The following is an 18,633-nucleotide window of genomic DNA, read 5'->3' as shown; positions in this document are numbered from 1 at the left end:
TGTGTGATGTAATGAGCAATATCGCTCAGAAGGGTTACAATGTGTACAGGGCTTAAGTGTTGTTTCCCTCACCCATCTGTCCTTGTTTCTGTTCCTCCTCAGTGCTACAGCAACAGTTCTGTTTTCCACACTGGGCCTAGGGTTACCACCTCATCCCTTTAATTCTGGACACATATTAATTACAGAGGTTCTGTGGCTGGCTGACTTCAAAACTCCATTTCACCTGGTTTTAAACTGCCACATTTCAAGACTCCATTTAACCTGGTTTTAAACTGCCACAGAACCTGTGTAATTAATATGTGTCCGGAAGTAAAGGGTTGAGGTGGTCACCCTAATTGGGCCAGATGCACTAAGCTTTAAAAGTGATAAAATGGAGAGTGATAAACAGCCAGCCAATCAGCTCCTGCCTGTCATACCACATACTGTGTTTAAAAAATGTCAGGCAGCAGCTGATTGGTTGATGGTTTATTATTCTCCATTTTACCACTTTTGTAGCTTAGTTGCATCTGGCCCACAGTCTGCACCACTATGGTTGCCCATTTCTTGCACAATCCAAACTCCTCATCTCTAGAATTGCTTCTTATAACTGAAACCTCATTTTGTAGTAGTTCTCTTCCCTAAAACCCTCTTAGAGTACACGAGGCACTGATCAAAGGTAGATCTATCATATCCACCTCTCAATATCACCTACAAGTCCTGCGTTGTTAACCTCCTACGGAATTTTCTACTATGCCACTTCCAAAGCCTTGGGTTCCATAAACAATCTTTGGTAACCAACATTTGTATGAGAGATTACCCTAGGTCCCATCTATAACATCATAGTGGTTCTCTCCTCTTGCCTCTGCTCCAACTTGTCGGGTTATTCAGACCTGATCGCATGGCTGCAAATTTGCAGGTCAGGTGAATGTCAATAGACTGTTCGCATATGGCTCACAGTATCAAAGTTATCCTGTGATAAAATCTAGTGTCTGTTTTTCCGACAGTCGGGATCCCGACTGTCAAAACACAGCAAGGGGCTTAGTTGCGCTCACCCTGCTGTCCGGTCAGTCGGGATCCCGACGTCGGTGATTGACCGGAAACCAGCATTTGGGGGCAGTAACTGCCCATTTTCTGGGAGTGTCTGTATATTTTCATGTTTGCTGTGAGGTTTCACTTTGCTGATTGGGTACTCTGGGCCAGATGCACTAAGCTTCAAAAGTGATAAAATGGAGAGTGATAAACAACCAACCAATCAGCTCGTTCCTGATATTTTTCAAACACAGTCTGTGACATGACAGGTTGAAGCTGATTGGCTGGCTGTCTATCACTCCATTTTATCACTTTTGAAGGGGCATGTGTTTGAAAAATGTCAGGCAGGAGCTAATTGGCTGGGTTTTTTTTTTTAACATTCTCCATGTTATCCCTTGTGAAGCTTAGTGCATCTGGGCCTCTATCTGCTTGTGTTCTGCTTTATTGCTCATGTTCGATAAAGTACAGATGGAGCATGCTCCATCTTTGCAGGGGCTGGCTCGCGCGCCCCTTGGTGACGGAGCTCCCTGCCGCCATCGCCTTGAGTAACATGATATCTGTACATGTGTTTTCTGTGGTTGATTATGGCCTGCAAAATATGCTTTAAGCTCATGTTTGCATGTCCATTCTGTGGATTCTCCCTATATATGTGGGTGTGGAAAATAAGAGACTGGAATCATTGCTGGCTCCCCCCCTTCTATTTACAGGCTCCATCTTACATGTTCAGAACATTTATTTATTTATGTATTAATGCCCCAATTTAAATACCTCATTAATAAAAACAAGAGTGGTGTGTTTATTTTCCCGTCTATCCTTTAGGAATAGGGTATTGTTTCCTATATTTTCAGCTCGGAGTGGTTTTTTAGGAATGTACATTTTGTTGTATGAAAGATCCAGCTCTGGGAGATGTGTCAATGTATTATGCATTTCAATCCAGGCGTCCTATGGCTTGCATGGTGTCCAATTTGTGCCTAGGAGGAATCCTGCTGATTTCCTTCTTCGCATGATAGGCCCCCAGCCTGTACTAGTCTGGCAGGCTGTCATGGCAACCGGCACCCGTAGATGCTGCCACCTGTCATTATTTTGTCTGTCGTGTAGCCTGTTCCAGGCAGCCATTCTGAATCTGCTGATAAAACGCACTAAAAGATCTGCGCACAAGAACAGGGGACAGTACAGGCTTGAAAAATATATTTGGGTTTTAACCTTTTGAGAGTCTTTGTTAATACAGATCTCTAAAACAGGACATTAAGACCAGGATTTAGCCATTTGCTGTGGGTATTTTAGCTTTTCAATGCAATAGACCATGGTCTTCAAAGGATTTGTGCAGCGTAAATAAGACCCAGGTGATTTATGATGTGCAAAATTAGCTTTGGCCCGGGCATGCATCTAGATTTCCATCCAACAAAGCATACCGGGTCGCTTAGCAAGACTGTGACATCTGCAGAGAATTTACACAGACTGAGGAATGCAAAAGATCATACAAATGTGATAAAGGGGTGTATTGTTAGGGGTGCTCGGTGCTGAGCAGAGGGATATACAGCCTTACTACCCAGAACAATCTATTTTGGGGAAGATGCTGATGGCAAGCAAGTCGAGATATTTGACCATATGCACAGTTGACTCCTTTTCTGCAGCCAGGATCTTGATTGGATCTTCATAGACCTGGTTGGAGATCAGTCACCATAACCATGCATCGTAGGAGGGGTTTTTAATTCCGCACTGAGTGCTCTTACTTGTTCGTCCTCCTATAGTTCATACTTTCATTTTCTCTGTTATTTTTAGTTTTTGTAAAGATTTTTCATACTTTTAATATATTTTTGAGAATGCAGTGCTACCCCTCTCCTATGTAATCTATCGTTGTGTAAAGAAAGGGGGGGGGGGGGGAAATAGGAGATTCCTGGGGTGCACTCTGAAAGTATGTTGGGGGCGACGTCCAACTGATATATTCACAATTTCTAAAATTAAACTTTTATTGTGTTAGTTAAAAAGAGGTGTGTGTGTGTGTCTTACAACCTCTTAAATAAGACAATAGTTAGAGGTGTGCAGTAAGAAAAAGAAATTGTGGTTAAAACCAGGATGTGGATACTTATATTTGAACAATATTCATGTACTATGTCTGTAGAACCCTAATTTTATTCCACAGAATTATACCCCTTTCAGACAGAAAAAAAGACCCGGGAATTTCCCTGCTCTTGCCGTGTCGACCCGGGTTTTTCTTCTGTCTGAAAGGGTCAACACGGGTCTAAAGTTCCGGGACTTCGACCCAGGTATTTACCTGGGTTTTTCCCGGGTCTGTATTCCAAAAACCCGGGTCGCCGGCTGTCTGAACGGAAACGACCCGGGTTTTTGGGATTATTACACATTGTTAGGCACTGATTGGCTCTCCTGGTGGGGTGCTGGCTGATTGGTTGTGAGGATAGGCTTCTCTGATTGGCTGGGAGGGCATGGCAATGGAGCTGGCCTCTGAGGTCATTAGGGAGCTGAAAAAAGGATAGCATGGCCCACTGGTAGAAGCAAGAGATGAGAGCTGCTGGCAGTGAGAGGGGAGGAGGATATCGGCAAACAGATGACTGGGACAGTCAAAGATGCCACAGTGTACTCAAACATTGCAAATATACTGACAGCCATGTGAGGTAACATGTACCTTCCAGTATATAAAAACAATAAAACTTGTTTACAACATATCCTTGTGTCATGCCATGGGTAATGCAATGCAGTGAGCAGTCACCACCCACTTTTGATGACCTCATCTCTATGTGCCTTTAAAACTGTCCTATTCTTATGACACACAGAGTTTTGCAGGAAAAATCCAGCTTCTGTGTGAAAGGGGTCGACACGGGAAATACCCGGGTTTTTGCTCCTGTGTGAAAGGGGGTCAGCCCCTTGCTGCCTAGTTGTACCCGGGTTTTTGTATCCGGGAAATACCTGGGTTTTTGGGATTTTTCTGTCTGAAAGGGGTATAAATCTCTATATTCCTAGGGCTTGCAGTGATGGCTTCTGAGACTGGTTGTTACAGTAACTGATAGGATTTCATGTGTATTTTATAGCACATATTGTATAATTTTCCCTGTACAGAGTATTCGTACTTATACAATGTATCAAGGGTCTAGTTTACATCAGAAGCGCTCCATAGGATAATTATAGCTTGTGCTATCCTCCTATATTGAGTAAATCCTACTGCTTTCCCACTGCAATTATTCGCCCCTGTGTGGGCAGTGTGTGATTAAATATTTTTACAGTGACCTTTTGGAACACTTTTTTTTTTATTTTTTTTTGACGGACAGGTAGGACTTCCAATAGGAATTTGCTAGCAGTCACAGTGTAGCCAGTGCAGTCACAATGGTGGTTTAAAGAGCGGGACCATGAGCACAGGTGTCTATAAAGGGGGCGGGTAACTGCAAAAGAGGACCGAGCTTTGCAACACCCCCCATTCGCATCAATGTCTGGGAGTGCCCAGCACTTTGAGACGCTAGGCTGCCACCAGGCTCTCCCGACCTGGTGAATAGATTTTGTTTGAATTCACCAGAGGTTAAAGTAAAGGGTACGCCCAAACAACATCTATTAACAGGGTTGGGAGAGCCTGGGGGTATGGGGTACCATTAAGAAATATGGTGCCAGTACACCATACCACTAGCCCATCACAGCAACACAGGGCTCATGGTCTCTGTGTGCATAGACAGACACCCTGCACCCACTCCAAAAATGTCCACCGCCTTTGAGAAAACAGATGCTAGAGGTCTTATTTCACCACTAGCATCTGTCAGGGGAGTGCAGTGCACCCAGTGCTACCCAGAAGTGCCGATACTGGGAGAATGTACACCTTCCCATGGGCAACAAGCATGTAACCCCCCTGGGAAACTAGCATGGATCCCTGGGCAATAAGCATGTTATCCCTGTAGGGCGGTATGTATTACTACAGACATTATGCATGTAAGCATGTTACCCTCCTGTAACTCCCCTCCCCTAACTGCGGGACACTGTCTGCGGCCCAGGGTTGGCAGTCCTAGAAAAACAGACCATTGTGGAGTCTTCAGGGAAGACTAGTTTGGGTAATATCATACCTCCCAAGTCAGCTAAACAGTAAAACAAGTAAAAGCGCATCCTCAGTCTCTTGGATCCTGCGAAAGAGTTACGATTTTTGGGGTATTTCCCCGCACCGCTGGAAGAGTGGACATCTTAGTGAATCAGGGTAGAACAGAGAGCTAACCTGCAGTCTGGTAGAGGGGGCAGGGTCTATTGGATCGCACGAGTCTATGCAAACTGTCGTTTGAGTGCAGGGCCAATCGCTGCACTTTCATACATGGGGCAGAGCTTGATAATGCCATTAGTCTTCCACCTTCATCTCTCAGAGAGTAAATCTTCAAAGTATGGCGCATTTTCTTCATTGAACTGTATAATATATTTAAGTTTATAACATCATAAACCGTGTTTGTGTTTAAAAATGCTGTAAGGAAATTCAAATTGTGCTTAATTTTAGAAATAATAAATAACATGTATTTACTGAGGCCACACTTATCTGAGCATGTCACCTGTGTTCCCGTAATCAAGCCTGGCATGGGCAGAGGCTGTTTTCAAGTAAGGAGGCTTAGGCCTCATAAACCAATTCTTTAATCAAATAGAACAGGGAAGTGTGCCTGCAGCGAGACTGGCTTGCCTCAGACAAAAGGGTCAATGCAATTATCTTTCTCGCTTTCCTTTGCATTACACGGTAATATATTGATATGCTTGCAGGAGTCTATTGAGTTTAATATTATTTGCAACAGATGGTCAAAATGTTTGGTTTCCAGACAAGAAATCTCCCCTCATTTACTACCTAAACTTCTAAAATGTTAACTTTAATGGGGATATAGCCATATTATTTATTGACTAGTAAGCCCGCTGGAAGCAAATGCTTTGAAAGCTAGTCTGCTTCCTTGTGATTACCTCTGTTTGTGCATGTGTGAGAGAGAAAGGGATGGATGGATGAATGAATGATACAGAGTAGAACTGTATTGTTATAATATATTGTTAATGTCTGTAAAATATCTTCTCCAGCATGTGTGTAAGATGTATAATCATGGCAGTAGAGAGCCTGGCCATGCCGGGGTACTTTTCAGAGGGCGTGGCCTAATCACGGGAGGCATGGCCATGGACCCTTTGAATAAAATACAGAAAAAATAGCCATTGGCCATTGCCAGCAACAGCGGCCGGGTCCTGAGCTCAACCCAAGCTTCAGAAAATGTCAGCTGAGGATGAAATAGGCTTCTATTTCACCACTTTTGAGAGAATGGCAAAATGGCCACTTGAAGTTTAGTTGAAAAAGCTGGCACCATACTTGAGCAGTGTGGCCCAGATTATACCAACATGTGGTGTGTTAGTATACTAGACTTTAAAGGCAGAGATACTGGCTCTTGTCGGTGGTACTGGGCTAGACCAGACTCTACGTTTCAATGAGTGGTGTTACTCCAAAGAGATTCTTAGAAACATAGAATTTGACAGCAGATAAGAACCACTTGGCCCATCTAGTCTGCCCCTTTTTTTAAACATGTTACCTCAAACCATATTTGATCCTTATTTTTTTGGATATGCTTATCCCAAGCATGTTTAAATTGTACTACTGTATTTGCGTCTACCACCTCTGATGGTAGGCTATTCCACTTATCTACTACTCTTTCTGTGAAAAAATTCTTCCTCACATTTCCCCTGAATCTTCCTCCCTCTAGTTTCAGTGCATGTCCTCGTGTTCTGTTGCTCCTCTTCCTGTGAAGAATGTCTCCCACCTGTACCTTGTTAAAACCCTTGATATATTTGAAAGTTTCTATCATGTCCCCCATTTCCCTTCTCTGCTCTAAAGTATACATATTAAGATATTTTAGTCTTTCCTGGTACATTTTGTGATGTAGGCCATGCACCATTTTAGTTGCTCTTCTTTGTACAGTTTCGAATGTATTTATATCCTTCTGGAGATATGGCCTCCAGAACTGAACACAATACTCTAGGTGAGGTCGTACCAATGACCTATACAGTGGCATTATTACTTCTTTCTTTCTACTGCTGATACCTCTCCCTATGCAACCAAGCATCTGACTTGCCTTCTTCATTGCTTTGTTACATTGCCTACCTGCTTTTAAGTCCCCTGAAATAGTGACACCTAGAGCCCTCTCTTCCTCAGTAGTTTCCATTATAGTGCCATTTATACTTTATTGAGTCTTTGGATTTCTGAGACCCAAGTGCATGATCTTGCATTTTTTGGCATTAAACTGTAGTTGCCATTCTCTTGACCATTTCTCTAATCTACCTAGATCCTCAATTAGTTTTACCCCTCCTGGTGTGTCTACCCTGTTGCATACCTTTGTGTCATCTGCAAAAAGGCACATTTTACCCTCAATTCCATTTGCAATATCACCAATAAAGATATTAAAAAGCACCGGTCCAAGTACAGATCCCTGGGGTACTCCACTTGTAACCTTTCCCTCCTTTGACTGTACTCCGTTTACTACAACTCTCTGTTTTCTGTCCTGCAACCACGCTCTTATCCATTCAACGATCTTAGAATCCAATCCCAAGCTTTCAAGTTTATTTAACAGTCTGCGATGTGGGACAGTGTCAAAAGCTTTACTAAAGTCTATATAAGTTACATCTACAGCCCCACCTTGATCTATTACTTTAGTCACCCAGTCAAAAAAGTCAATAAGATTTGTTTGACATGATCTTCCCCCAGTAAACCCATGCTGTTTTGGATCCTGTAAATTGCTGGTTTTGAGATATTCTACAACTCTTTGTTTTAAGAGTGTTTCCATCAATTTCCCTACTACTGATGTAAGGCTCACTGGTCGATAGTTGCTTACCTCTTCCTTGCTTCCACTTTTGTGCAGTGGGACTACATTAGCTGTTTTCCAGTCCTCTGGGATTACTCCAGTAGCTAGTGACTGGTTGAATAATTCTGTTATTGGTTTTACCAGCTCCCCTTTAAGCTCTTTTAGTATCCTTGGATGTATCCCATCTGGCCCCATTGATTTATCCACTTTCAGTTTTGAGAGTTCTGTGAGGACTATCTCCTCTGTAAATGTACTTGTCTCTCCCTCAGTTTTCTGACTATACTTGCAACTTAACTGTGGCCCCTTCCCCTCTCTTTCAGCAGTGAATACTGAGCAGAAATAATTATTAATATTATCTGCTATTACATTGTCCCCCTCAAGAAAACTTCCACTCTCTGTCTTCAGTCTAATTATTCCACTTTTTGTTTTTTTCCTTTCACTTATATACCTAAAAAAAAAAGTTTTCCCCCCTTTACCCACTGACTGGGCCATTTTCTCTTCAGCCTGTGCTTTTGCACATCTGATTACCTTCTTAGCCTCCTTCTGTCTAACAAGATACACCTCTTTGTCCTCATTTTCTGCGTCTGCTTAAATTTCTTAAAGGCCAACTTTTTTGCTTTCCCAATACTTGCTACTTCTTTTGCAAACCACAATGGCTTTCTTTTTCTTGTGTTTTTCCTAACTCTTTTGACACAAAGTTCTGTTGCTTTTAGAATTGCACTTTTTAATTGTTCCCACTTATCCTGCACTCCTTCCAAGTTCTTTCACTCTGCCAAAGAATCCCTTACAGAGTTTCCCATCTCTACAAAATCAGCCTTCCTAAAATCTAACACCTTTGTTTTTGTGTACGATGAGTCAGTCTCTGTCTTTATTTTGAACCATACTGCTTGATGGTCACTGGATCCCAGATTTTCACCCACATTTATGTCAGATATTCTGTCACCATTTGTAAGTATTAAGTCTAATATTGCGTCCTTACGAGTGGGCTCCCTCACCAATTGCTGGAGGGATGCTCCTTGCAAGGAATTCAGCATGTCCCTACTTCTGGTGGAACTTGCAACAGGCAGCTCCCAGTTTACATAAGGTAGATTAAAGTCTCCCATCATTATCACCTCTCCTTTTAATGCTATTTTATTGATGTCCTGCAATAGGCTCTTGTCTAGTTCCTCTTCCTGACCTGGTGGTCTGTAGATCACCCCTATAGATCACCCCTATTCTTGTTGTCCACATTAATAACAAAAATACTGATGGTGCGATTTCTCTTCTGGTTTTAACCACAACAGATGGTGCAGCTTTTGGAGATTGACCACTGCATACAGATTTTGGACAGGACACGGCAGAACTTGCCATGCTGGTGGAGAGATTTGTGACCAAATCTATGCAAAAACAAATAAAACTGGGTTTCCCAATCATTTCGCCCAGGACCAACTATGACGGGGGCTCCATGACAGAGTAGGGAGAGGGTTGTCATTTGTGAGTGCCATAGGGAAAGTGGGCATGGCATGTCGTTAAGCTTGTATTGTAACAAGGGCATGGCCTTAAAGGGAATGCTGTATCCATATGACATATTTACAGGAAAGAGAGAGTGATGAGGAGATAGTGAAGCTTGGGAGTGGCAGAGGGTGACAGTAAGAGGCAGAGGTTGACATTGATGATGATGGTGGGTGGTTTTATGAGCATGAAAAATGGGTGTGGATTCACAATTCGAGGCATGACCTCCAAGTGAAATTAGCCTCTCCCGATCATACATATACTGACAGTGAGCAATGGGAGATACCAGAGAATGAGTTTCAGAGAGTAATACCAGGGGGAAGCAGTGGGTGATGGGGTGAGGCTGTGGGTGCCAGGAGAGAGGGATGACTGGGATGGATAGCGGGAGATAGGGAGGCAGTAGGTGATGGGTAAAGGCAGTGGGTAACAGGGAGAAGGTGACTGGGAGAGGTAGTAAATGACAGGGGGTGATAGGGAGGGGTGATGAGAAGAAATGGAGAGGATGTGTGAGACAAGGAGAAGGTGATGGGGAGAGGCAGTAAATGACAGGGAGGGGGTGATAGGGAAAGGTGATGAGAAGAAATGGAGAGGATGTGTGAGACAAGGAGAAGGTGATGGGAAGAGGCAGTGACAGGGTAAAAGTGATGGGGACAGACAGTGGGAGATAGGGAGAGAAAGTGGGAGATAGCGAGGCAGACACTTGTCTAATTACCGCCATCCCATAATGTAGACCATAATCCAATGATCCCTCCCCTATTGCATTGCAGATCATAGTCTGTTCAACCTTTACCCCTTATGCAGACCAGTTTAATTACCCACATTCCAATGGAAACACCCCTTCCCCTAATGCTAACCTCTATCTAATGACTTCCCCAATAATGCAGACTATACTCTTATGACCCTCACCCACCTGGAATGTGGACCCCTGCATTGGGGTTGCAGGAAATGAGGCAGGGGACTGCACATTCTTGATTTGCCTAGGAATGGCCCTCCAGCACGGGCAGTCTGTTAAGCATGGGCATTGATACCTGGGTTACTGCATAGGCGATGCCAAAGGAGAAGAGTGTCTGCAGCCAGAGAGGGGAGCAAACAGCAAGCATAGTAAATGAGATGCCACAGCTGCCATATGTCCATGCGGCTCAGAGGAGATCGGGAAGTGCGAAGGAACAGTAATCGAAATGCTGCAGGGGGGCGGAGGCAAGGGGCAGGGCGCACCACCAGCGTGACGAGAAGTAAAGCAGGTGCCTGCTGTTTAAAATACAAAATAAAGTCTGCCTACGACTATATGGGGTGGAACTAATAACATTAGACAGCAAACTCCCTATATATCTGTTTATTAGTTTGTATTTTACAATTCTGTTTGTATCTGCAGATAAACTATCATTTTGAATTGCATATTACGCTTCGCTTGCCTATAATCTCCTGTCTGAACAGACTGTTGTATAGCTTCCAAGTTTAATATACAGATGGATAATGATTCCTGAACTACTACACCAATTAAACCCACAACTATGTCACAGCATTTTAACATCTATATGCATAGACTGGTCTTTGATATATAAAGGGTAATATAAGATTGACTAGTTAAATGCCCGTCAAAATGACAGCTTAGTCCCTTATATGCTCCTACCTTCAACCTCTGTCTTCACCGTCTTCATATCCAGCAAGTTTTGTTTTTATCTTTACTGAAAAACCGCACACTCCCGTTACTAACAAAGTGCCAGAAATCGCAAGTGATTTCTGGCTTGTTCTGAAAAATCACCCCCTATTTGGATAAAAATCACACGTGTGATTTTCAGTTCTCTTCTTGTCACGTCACACAACTTGACCTTTACCTTCCTAGTTGTGTGATTTTAATGAATAGTGAAATGTAAACTATACATTATAGTGCTGAATAATTACATCATTTCCATATGACCTTTCTTATACCCCTTTCACATCGCGATCCCGAGCCAGCGCATTCAGATTAAACCCAGGTCCCCCATTATACAGAGGGTGACCCAGGTTTAAATCTTCTCATAACTCGGGTCGCAATGCCGGGTTCGTTGACCTGGGTTATTCGGTGTGGTGCGTTCACACCGCACCTCGACATGTTCCCAACCCGGGTCTGACACAGGTTATTAGTGTGACGGGATGCAGTTAAGATCCCGGCGGTCGGGATCCCGGCGTTCAGAATCCCGACGCCGGAATCCCGACCGCCGAAATGCCGACACTTTCTCCCTCCTGGGGTGTCCACGACACCCCTGGAGGGAGAATAAATTAGTGTGCCGAGCGTAGCGAGGCACCGGGCCCGCTGCGTGGCGAGCGCAGCGAGCCCGCAAGGGGGGGCGATCCACGTCCCCCCCTTGTCGGCATTTCGGCTGTCGGGATTCCGGCGTCGGGATTCTGAACGCCGGGATCCCGACCGCCGGGATTCAATACTGAATCCAGTGTGACGTGAAAGGGGTATTACACTATAATGTGCTATTTGTTTAACAGAAAATACAGTACTTAACTAAAAATGGAAAAAAAAAACAAGACAACACACCAAAACACTATATACAGCTGTCATACATTAAATGTCTTATGTTTGATCTTTGTGTACATTTTATGCAACTAAAGTATATATTTAAAAACATTTATTCTAAAAAATGAATACACTTAAGCTTAAAGGGTACAGTGGCATAACAATGGTCTGGGGGAGTCAGCGCTGTGGGGGTGCATGGCTGTCCATATGGAATGTGCTGAAAATGTATTGTGGGGGGTGCATATTATTTCCACTGGGAGGGCGCAAAATATTTAGTTACACCACTGTTGGAGCAACTTTAATTTTTGTTTATATGTGTATAATTGGGGAACTTGTGTTGCTGCTTTCATGAACACAGTCTGCAGAATGCAACAAAAGGTTTTAACTAAAAAATAATTAAAAATGGCGCATGTAGGTTTGAGCACCCAAGCCACACATCGCCCCTGGAGATAAAACTGAACTTACGTTTCTGGTTTTCGCTTCTGTGGATGGAAGGAGAACACGGAGATCGAGTTTCCTGGTCTCTGCTGTCTGTACCTTCTTCATCTGCCAGGTGAGTGTGGGCGTAGTGGTAACTGAGACCAGGTCTGTTCTTGTAGCGTTTTCCACAAACTACAAAAAGGTAACATTAGAAAATGAATGTTCTCTTGGGAATGCAGATGTGTATCACAGAGAGAATAGCATTAATCCAATATAAATTAAAAGGTAAAGCGGAAAAAATAATACAAATTAATGATTCACTGGATATTCTATAGTGTTCATTCTAGCACCCGCCATCTTTGAAAGCCCATGCAGTTCCTCTTCCCTGTCTGGGGTGTCGCTGTCTGCTGTGGGGTTTGTAGCACAGATCTAGTTTGTATATCAGTTCTGATATACAGATCACACTGTGCTAGAAACACCACAGCAGACAGTGACACCCCAGGCAAGGAAGAGAAACTGCATGGGCTTTCAAAGATGGCGAGTGCTAGAATGAAGACTATTCTATAGTACTATAATACCATATTTATATTTTTGTGAACTTTATTTGAAGAATATTTGTTTTTATACTTTTATTAATCAAATGTGTAGTATAGATAAACGCAGCATACCAAAGCAGTAACAAGTAAGCAAATATTGAGCAAAAATCTGGTAATACTTATATATTGACATAGTTCTCATTAGCTTAACATACAGATTATTTATAGTCTAAAACTTTGAAGAATGGATTTTGGTTTGTTTGACACATTCAGATAACTAGTGAACAGTATAAACGACCACTTTCAATTTGTTGTCCATATCTAGATGTTCATTTATTGCAAGGCTCTGTACAACGTACAATACCTGGTCCAAGTGCAGAGTCAGCAACCAAACTATAATCGGAAAAGGGGCAGCACAGGAACAGCCTGACACTATCAATGTTATGGTAGCCTTTTGTTCAAGCAAGATGAGAGGCAATAACTTTAAAGTACCTTTGTCAGCTGTTTTTGGGTTATGCGTTTGTTTGTAACTATCTGCAACAGAGAGAGAAAGAGAGAGAGAAAGAGAGAGAGAAACAAAACGAAGTGTGAACCTTGCTGAACAACAAGGAACATGGGGGAATGTATATGGACAAAGAAACTATCACTGTATTGTGCGGCACCTTATTAGGGCTGTTAGTGACCTATGCATTATTGTCTCTGAGTCAGGAACTTGGGCGCATACAGTGAAGCGCAAAACTTTTATCTTTGTAACAGGAAGCATCAAATAATAACTGTGGTTAATGACGGCTGCTCTGAATCCACTATACAAATTTGGTGTAAATGCCCCCATACACTACTGCGATTTGGGCCGATTTCACCCGTTCCCGATGGATCGGCCTGAGAAATCGGGCCAAATCAAAAGCAGTTGATGTCCCATCGGGTCCAAAGCGCAGTCCTTCCGACTTGGACCCCCCAGCAGCGAGGAACAGGGGTCTTATGCGATACATCACATGTGAAAGGAGCACATACAACGAATCGCGTGTGATCCTGTCGCCCGAGATGCTATGATACATCAATGTAGTGTATGACCAGCTTAAGGCTGAGTTAAACACCCTTAAGCTGGCCATACACTTGTGCGATTTTCCCCTCTTTTCACCCGATTCCAACACACTGGGCAGAGGAATCAGGTGAAAAGTGGCAAATTGCATGTGTTTTAGATCTGATCGGCAGTCCCGTGTGCATTGGATCGGAGCACCTAGATCACAAGTGCTGCACTATAGATATATCAGATCCGGCAGCACTTGCTGGGATTGCATTAGATATATATTGCATGCAAAAGGTTCACATGCAATATATCACATGCAATTCTGAGGCCTGGGCAGCTGCCGGGCAGGTGAAGGGGTCCGGCTGTGACTTCTCCCCTCGGAGAAGCAGTAGTAATGCATGGCCAGCTTTAAGCGTTTGATGGACAACAAGACCAGAATGTAAATATTGCTATTGACTGAAGGTCAAATATATGACTTAACCTGGTTTTCCAGTGCAGGTGTGATGTGTTACTTTACTGATGCATAGCTTTTGGCAATACAAGGTTAATGGGGTCAAATAAATTTGCGGACGAGGGACGTGATTTAGTGCCTCAAAATAGTGTATTTTACTAAGCACAACATTTTGTATTATTATTTGCAATATCGGGAGATTTTGTGTGGCATTGCAAAAACACATCACATTAATTGCCCCCGTACTTTACCCCTAATTGATTTGACCTCTATGACAGAGGCTAGCTGACTTTTTACTTTAGATTCCCATATAACTTAAAGCTTTTTAAATTGGTATCCTCTTTTGGTACTTGTTTCCTAGCACGGCCACACCGATTAAGATCGGGGTGGTCGTGCTGAAAAAAATCGGGTCGATCGCATCGCATGCGATTTGGTCGCATGCGATGCGATCGACGCGACCGACCGATTTTTGACCCGATTTTTTCATTAAATCCAATGTAAATTGGGTCCCTGGGACCCAATTTTACATTGGATTGAATGAAAAAAATTCCAAACCCCCCCAAATTGAAGCGCGTACACAGCGCCCCACGATAGACGGCAACCCGAAGCGTGGCGAGCGCAGCGAGCCCGCGAGGGGCGGCGGTACGCGTCCTCCGACCTTTTCATGCCCTACTATCCACTAGGGCGTGGAGTGAGAATAGAATAGTGTGGCGAGCGCAGCGAGCCACCGAGCCCGAAGCGTGGCGAGCGCACGCGGATACCTTCACAGGTAATCGCGTCCCTTCGCGGGCTTCACAGGTGTCCGCGTCGCCACGGACACCTGTGAAGCCCGCGAAGGGACGCGTTTACCTGTGAAGCCCGCGAAGGGACGCGTTTACCTGTGAAGGTATCCGCGTCCCCTCGCGGGGCTCGCTGCGCTCGCCACGCTTCGGGCTCGGTGGCTCGCTGCGCTCGCCACACTATTCTATTCTCACTCCACGCCCTAGTGGATAGTAGGGCATGAAAAGGTCGGAGGACGCGTACCGCCGCCCCTCGCGGGCTCGCTGCGCTCGCCACGCTTCGGGTTGCCGTCTATCGTGGGGCGACGACGGGGACATTTATATTGTGAAATGGGTCATATTGACCCATTTCACATTTTTTTACATTTTTACACCATTTCAATGTTAAAATTTTTTTTAACATTGAATCCTATGTAAAAATCGGGTGCATCGCGTCGCATCGCGTCGGGACCAATGTTAATGGTCCCGACCGACGCGATGCCCCCGATATTTTACCGTTCCCGACAAGATTTCAATGTTAAAATTTTTTTTAACATTGAAGTCAATGCAAATATCGGGGGCATCGCGTCGGTCGCGTCGGGACCAATGTTAATGGTCCCGACCGACGCGATGCCCCCGATTTTTGTTTCCTAGCCGGCAAAATGGACCTGATTTCAAAAGAAATCGGGTCCATCGGGGTAATCGTGTCCCTTAATTAAGGGACACGATTACTTACGATTGTGGCCGTGCTAGGAAACAAGTACCCCTCTTTTTTCTAATATTTGTACGTTGCCTTTGGCGCAATTGCGATTTTATTCCTGGCCTTCCTCCGGGACATATAGGTTTTTTTGTGTTCTAGTAACAATGGTTTTCATATGAAATGAGTGTAATGTGCTGTAAGAGAGGTTGGTAATCCAAAATAAGAAAAAAAGCTAAAAAAGAGAGTGCACTGTGTTGATCTTATTTAGAATTTATTCTTATTAAACCCAATATAAATTTTTTTATTTAAAATATACAGAATAATAAATCAGCATTTACAAAACCAATTCATTAAGCAATAATTGAAATCATTTTTAATTATTGCTTAATGAATTGGTTTTATAAATGCTGCTTTATTATTCTGCATATTTTGAATTAAATGTTTTATATTTGGTTTAATAAGAATACATTCTAAATAAGATCAACACAGTTCGCCCTCTTTTTTAGCTTTTTTTTGGATTTTTATTAGTCTTTTTGGGAGCAGCATAATTTGAGCTGTGGTATTGGTTTTTTTTTTTTTTTATAATTATTATTGATAATTTTCTAAATAAGTTGCACCTGATTTTTCTATAGAGGTTGGTGGATTCACTTAGTTAAAGTTAAGCAATATAATTTATTTTAAAAAATGTATCTAGATTAGCTATTTCTTTTTGTCCTGTGTCAGGTACTCAAGATGACAGTACTCTAAAATATACTCCACAAACACCACCAAACCAGACAATTATTATTCCCTCCTTTAATAATAATCACACACTAATTGGTAACATATAAGAACATTTCTTAATTTAATCACACACAAAAGGTAAAAAAAGGGTAAAATGTATTATACTTCTATTATAGCAGATGTCTAAAGTGATAGCACTGAGAACATGGTCATTACTTTCTGTGAATAAGCTTTAATTTCACAGATCTCTTTCCCTAACTGATTTCCCGCTGCAGTCTTATGCCAAATATTATCCTGATTTAATCTGTTCGCCAAACTAGGATTATCAACTGCCTATAGATAGAAACGCTTATTCATTATTGTAATGTCTAGCCGAGACCATGCTTCAAAGGATAAAAAAATCTTTCTCATTGAGAGACAGTTACAACAGATCTAATTTATAGTTATCAAAGAGTCAAATGTGTAACAATTTATGCTGTTGTAAATTATTTGTAAGTAGCTATTATTACCATTGCGTAGTTCCTTGTTAGGCATTTTTACTATAATAATTTACGTTTTTATAGTATTTTCTCCAATGGCTTTCTTCCCCAACCTCCTGATTGCAAGTCAAACTAACAGTAATTATGATTCTCCTTAAAATGAAGAAGTGATTCCTCCCATTACGTAACAGCAGTTCCTCCTTGGCCCAAACTATAAAAGTCTATGTCCTTGTTCAATCACTGGTATGATAGTTATTTGCTTTCATGGGAGTGATTCCTGTTATACTTAAGATATGTACCAACAGAGGTGTACCATAGTAACCACATGCGTTTCACCGAAGTGTTGTGTTATCGAATTGACTTGAATACTGTTTTCAGTAACCTATTTGTAAATTAAGGTAATCTGTAGACTCCTTCCAAAAACTATTGGGGGGGATTCAATTTGCTGTGATAACACCTTTCAAAATAAAAACGTGGCTTTTATCGTGACCCGTTAAAGAAAGGATATTCAATTGTCCACGATACATTTTCAGCAATAATTCACCATAGGTTTACCAAAAACTTCACATCACTTCTGAGCAAGTAATTAGCTTGAGGAAAGTTCTATTTTACGGTACGAAAAAAGTTCAGAATCACTGAGACCCTGCCCCTGAAAGACTAGTTAGGCACTTAGTAGTTTTGAAACTTTTTTAATTTGCTCTTTAATTCATTTTTTAGGTAAAATAAAGGCAAACTTATGGAAATGGGGAAAAAATAAATAAACAAGACCTGAATATTGGGTTGCTTTATGATTTAGAACAAGTGCTTTTAGGCTTCCAGGTGGGAGTAATGGTTTGGGATTTTTTTTTTGCCTAAAATTACTCAAATATATAACCATATGTACCGTCTATTCAATTTGAGCACTTAGTTTACTGAAAAACACTTACCTGTCTTTAGAAAATTATAAAGTAACAGCCATTTGACGCCGTTTTAGTAACCCTAAATATTTTTATTGTGACCGCTACTAGGGATAAATTTTCTAAAGCCTCTAAACATGAAGAGAGGTGATGTTTATGTGGTGATTACCTTTATGGAGGTGCTCAGATTATGTCTATTTTCTAGAGTGCAATCGAGAAATTATAGACAGAACCTAATGGTTGCTATGGACAACATCCCCTCTTTTTGTTTTAAGCTTTAGTAAATGTTACCCCTAGACTTTTTTGCTATACAGTATTAGCTTCTTCTTTTTTTTTTTGGGGGGGGGGGGGGTGTTTTGGGGGATGGGCAGATTTCCGCATCTTCGCCTACATTTTACTCTGGTTTTGAATGCAATAATTATTGCAAGAATCCTATTTTTGCGAATTTTCAATTGAATAAGATCAATCACGGGAGAGTGAAAACGTTGTCAGCCACATTTCATGGTATTTACTGAATTCACCCCAAATATCCTTTCCAAAATCAGCTTGTTAGGATGGACGATGTGCAGTGTTTGTAAAAAATGTAGAAAGCAAAATTTAAATATATAGAGAGTGTATCTAACAAGGAGCAACCTCCAAATGTTGGTTTCCTGGCTGCTAATAGAAAACTTTAGTATTCCAGGACAAGTTTAAATGAGGGAAAATAAAAACTATAATCTTGAAACCCTGTGCATTTCTTATTTTTATTACTACTAGTTTGAATATACCTTTAACAATGAACAATGGCATGGGCTTTTTAAAATGTGTCTATGAGTATTGAATGCACCTGTGCACATGCCGG

At 42.1% G+C, this 18,633-nt stretch overlaps 1 protein-coding gene across 8 annotated transcripts in view; it reads right to left on the bottom strand.

The window, feature by feature from the left end:
• DPF3 (double PHD fingers 3) overlaps window positions 1-18,633 on the bottom strand; it is a 263,952-nt gene that overhangs the window by 47,253 nt on the left and 198,066 nt on the right. For all 8 annotated transcript variants that reach the window (XR_014466298.1, XR_014466299.1, XR_014466297.1 and 5 more), the window contains exon 7: window positions 12,268-12,414. Coding sequence is in view for 5 of the 8 variants with exons in the window: in XM_083167316.1 (XP_083023442.1) it covers window positions 12,268-12,414 (147 nt within the window). In the remaining 3 variants the exon portion in view is untranslated. The remainder of the gene's footprint in view (window positions 1-12,267; window positions 12,415-18,633) is intronic.

The sequence above is a fragment of the Crinia signifera genome, chromosome 12 (genome assembly GCF_055691185.1).
Source record: "Crinia signifera chromosome 12, ASM5569118v1, whole genome shotgun sequence".
NCBI lineage: Eukaryota > Metazoa > Chordata > Amphibia > Anura > Myobatrachidae > Crinia > Crinia signifera.
The sequence above is the reverse complement of the archived record's forward strand: the minus strand, read 5'-3'. Positions and strand labels throughout refer to the sequence as shown.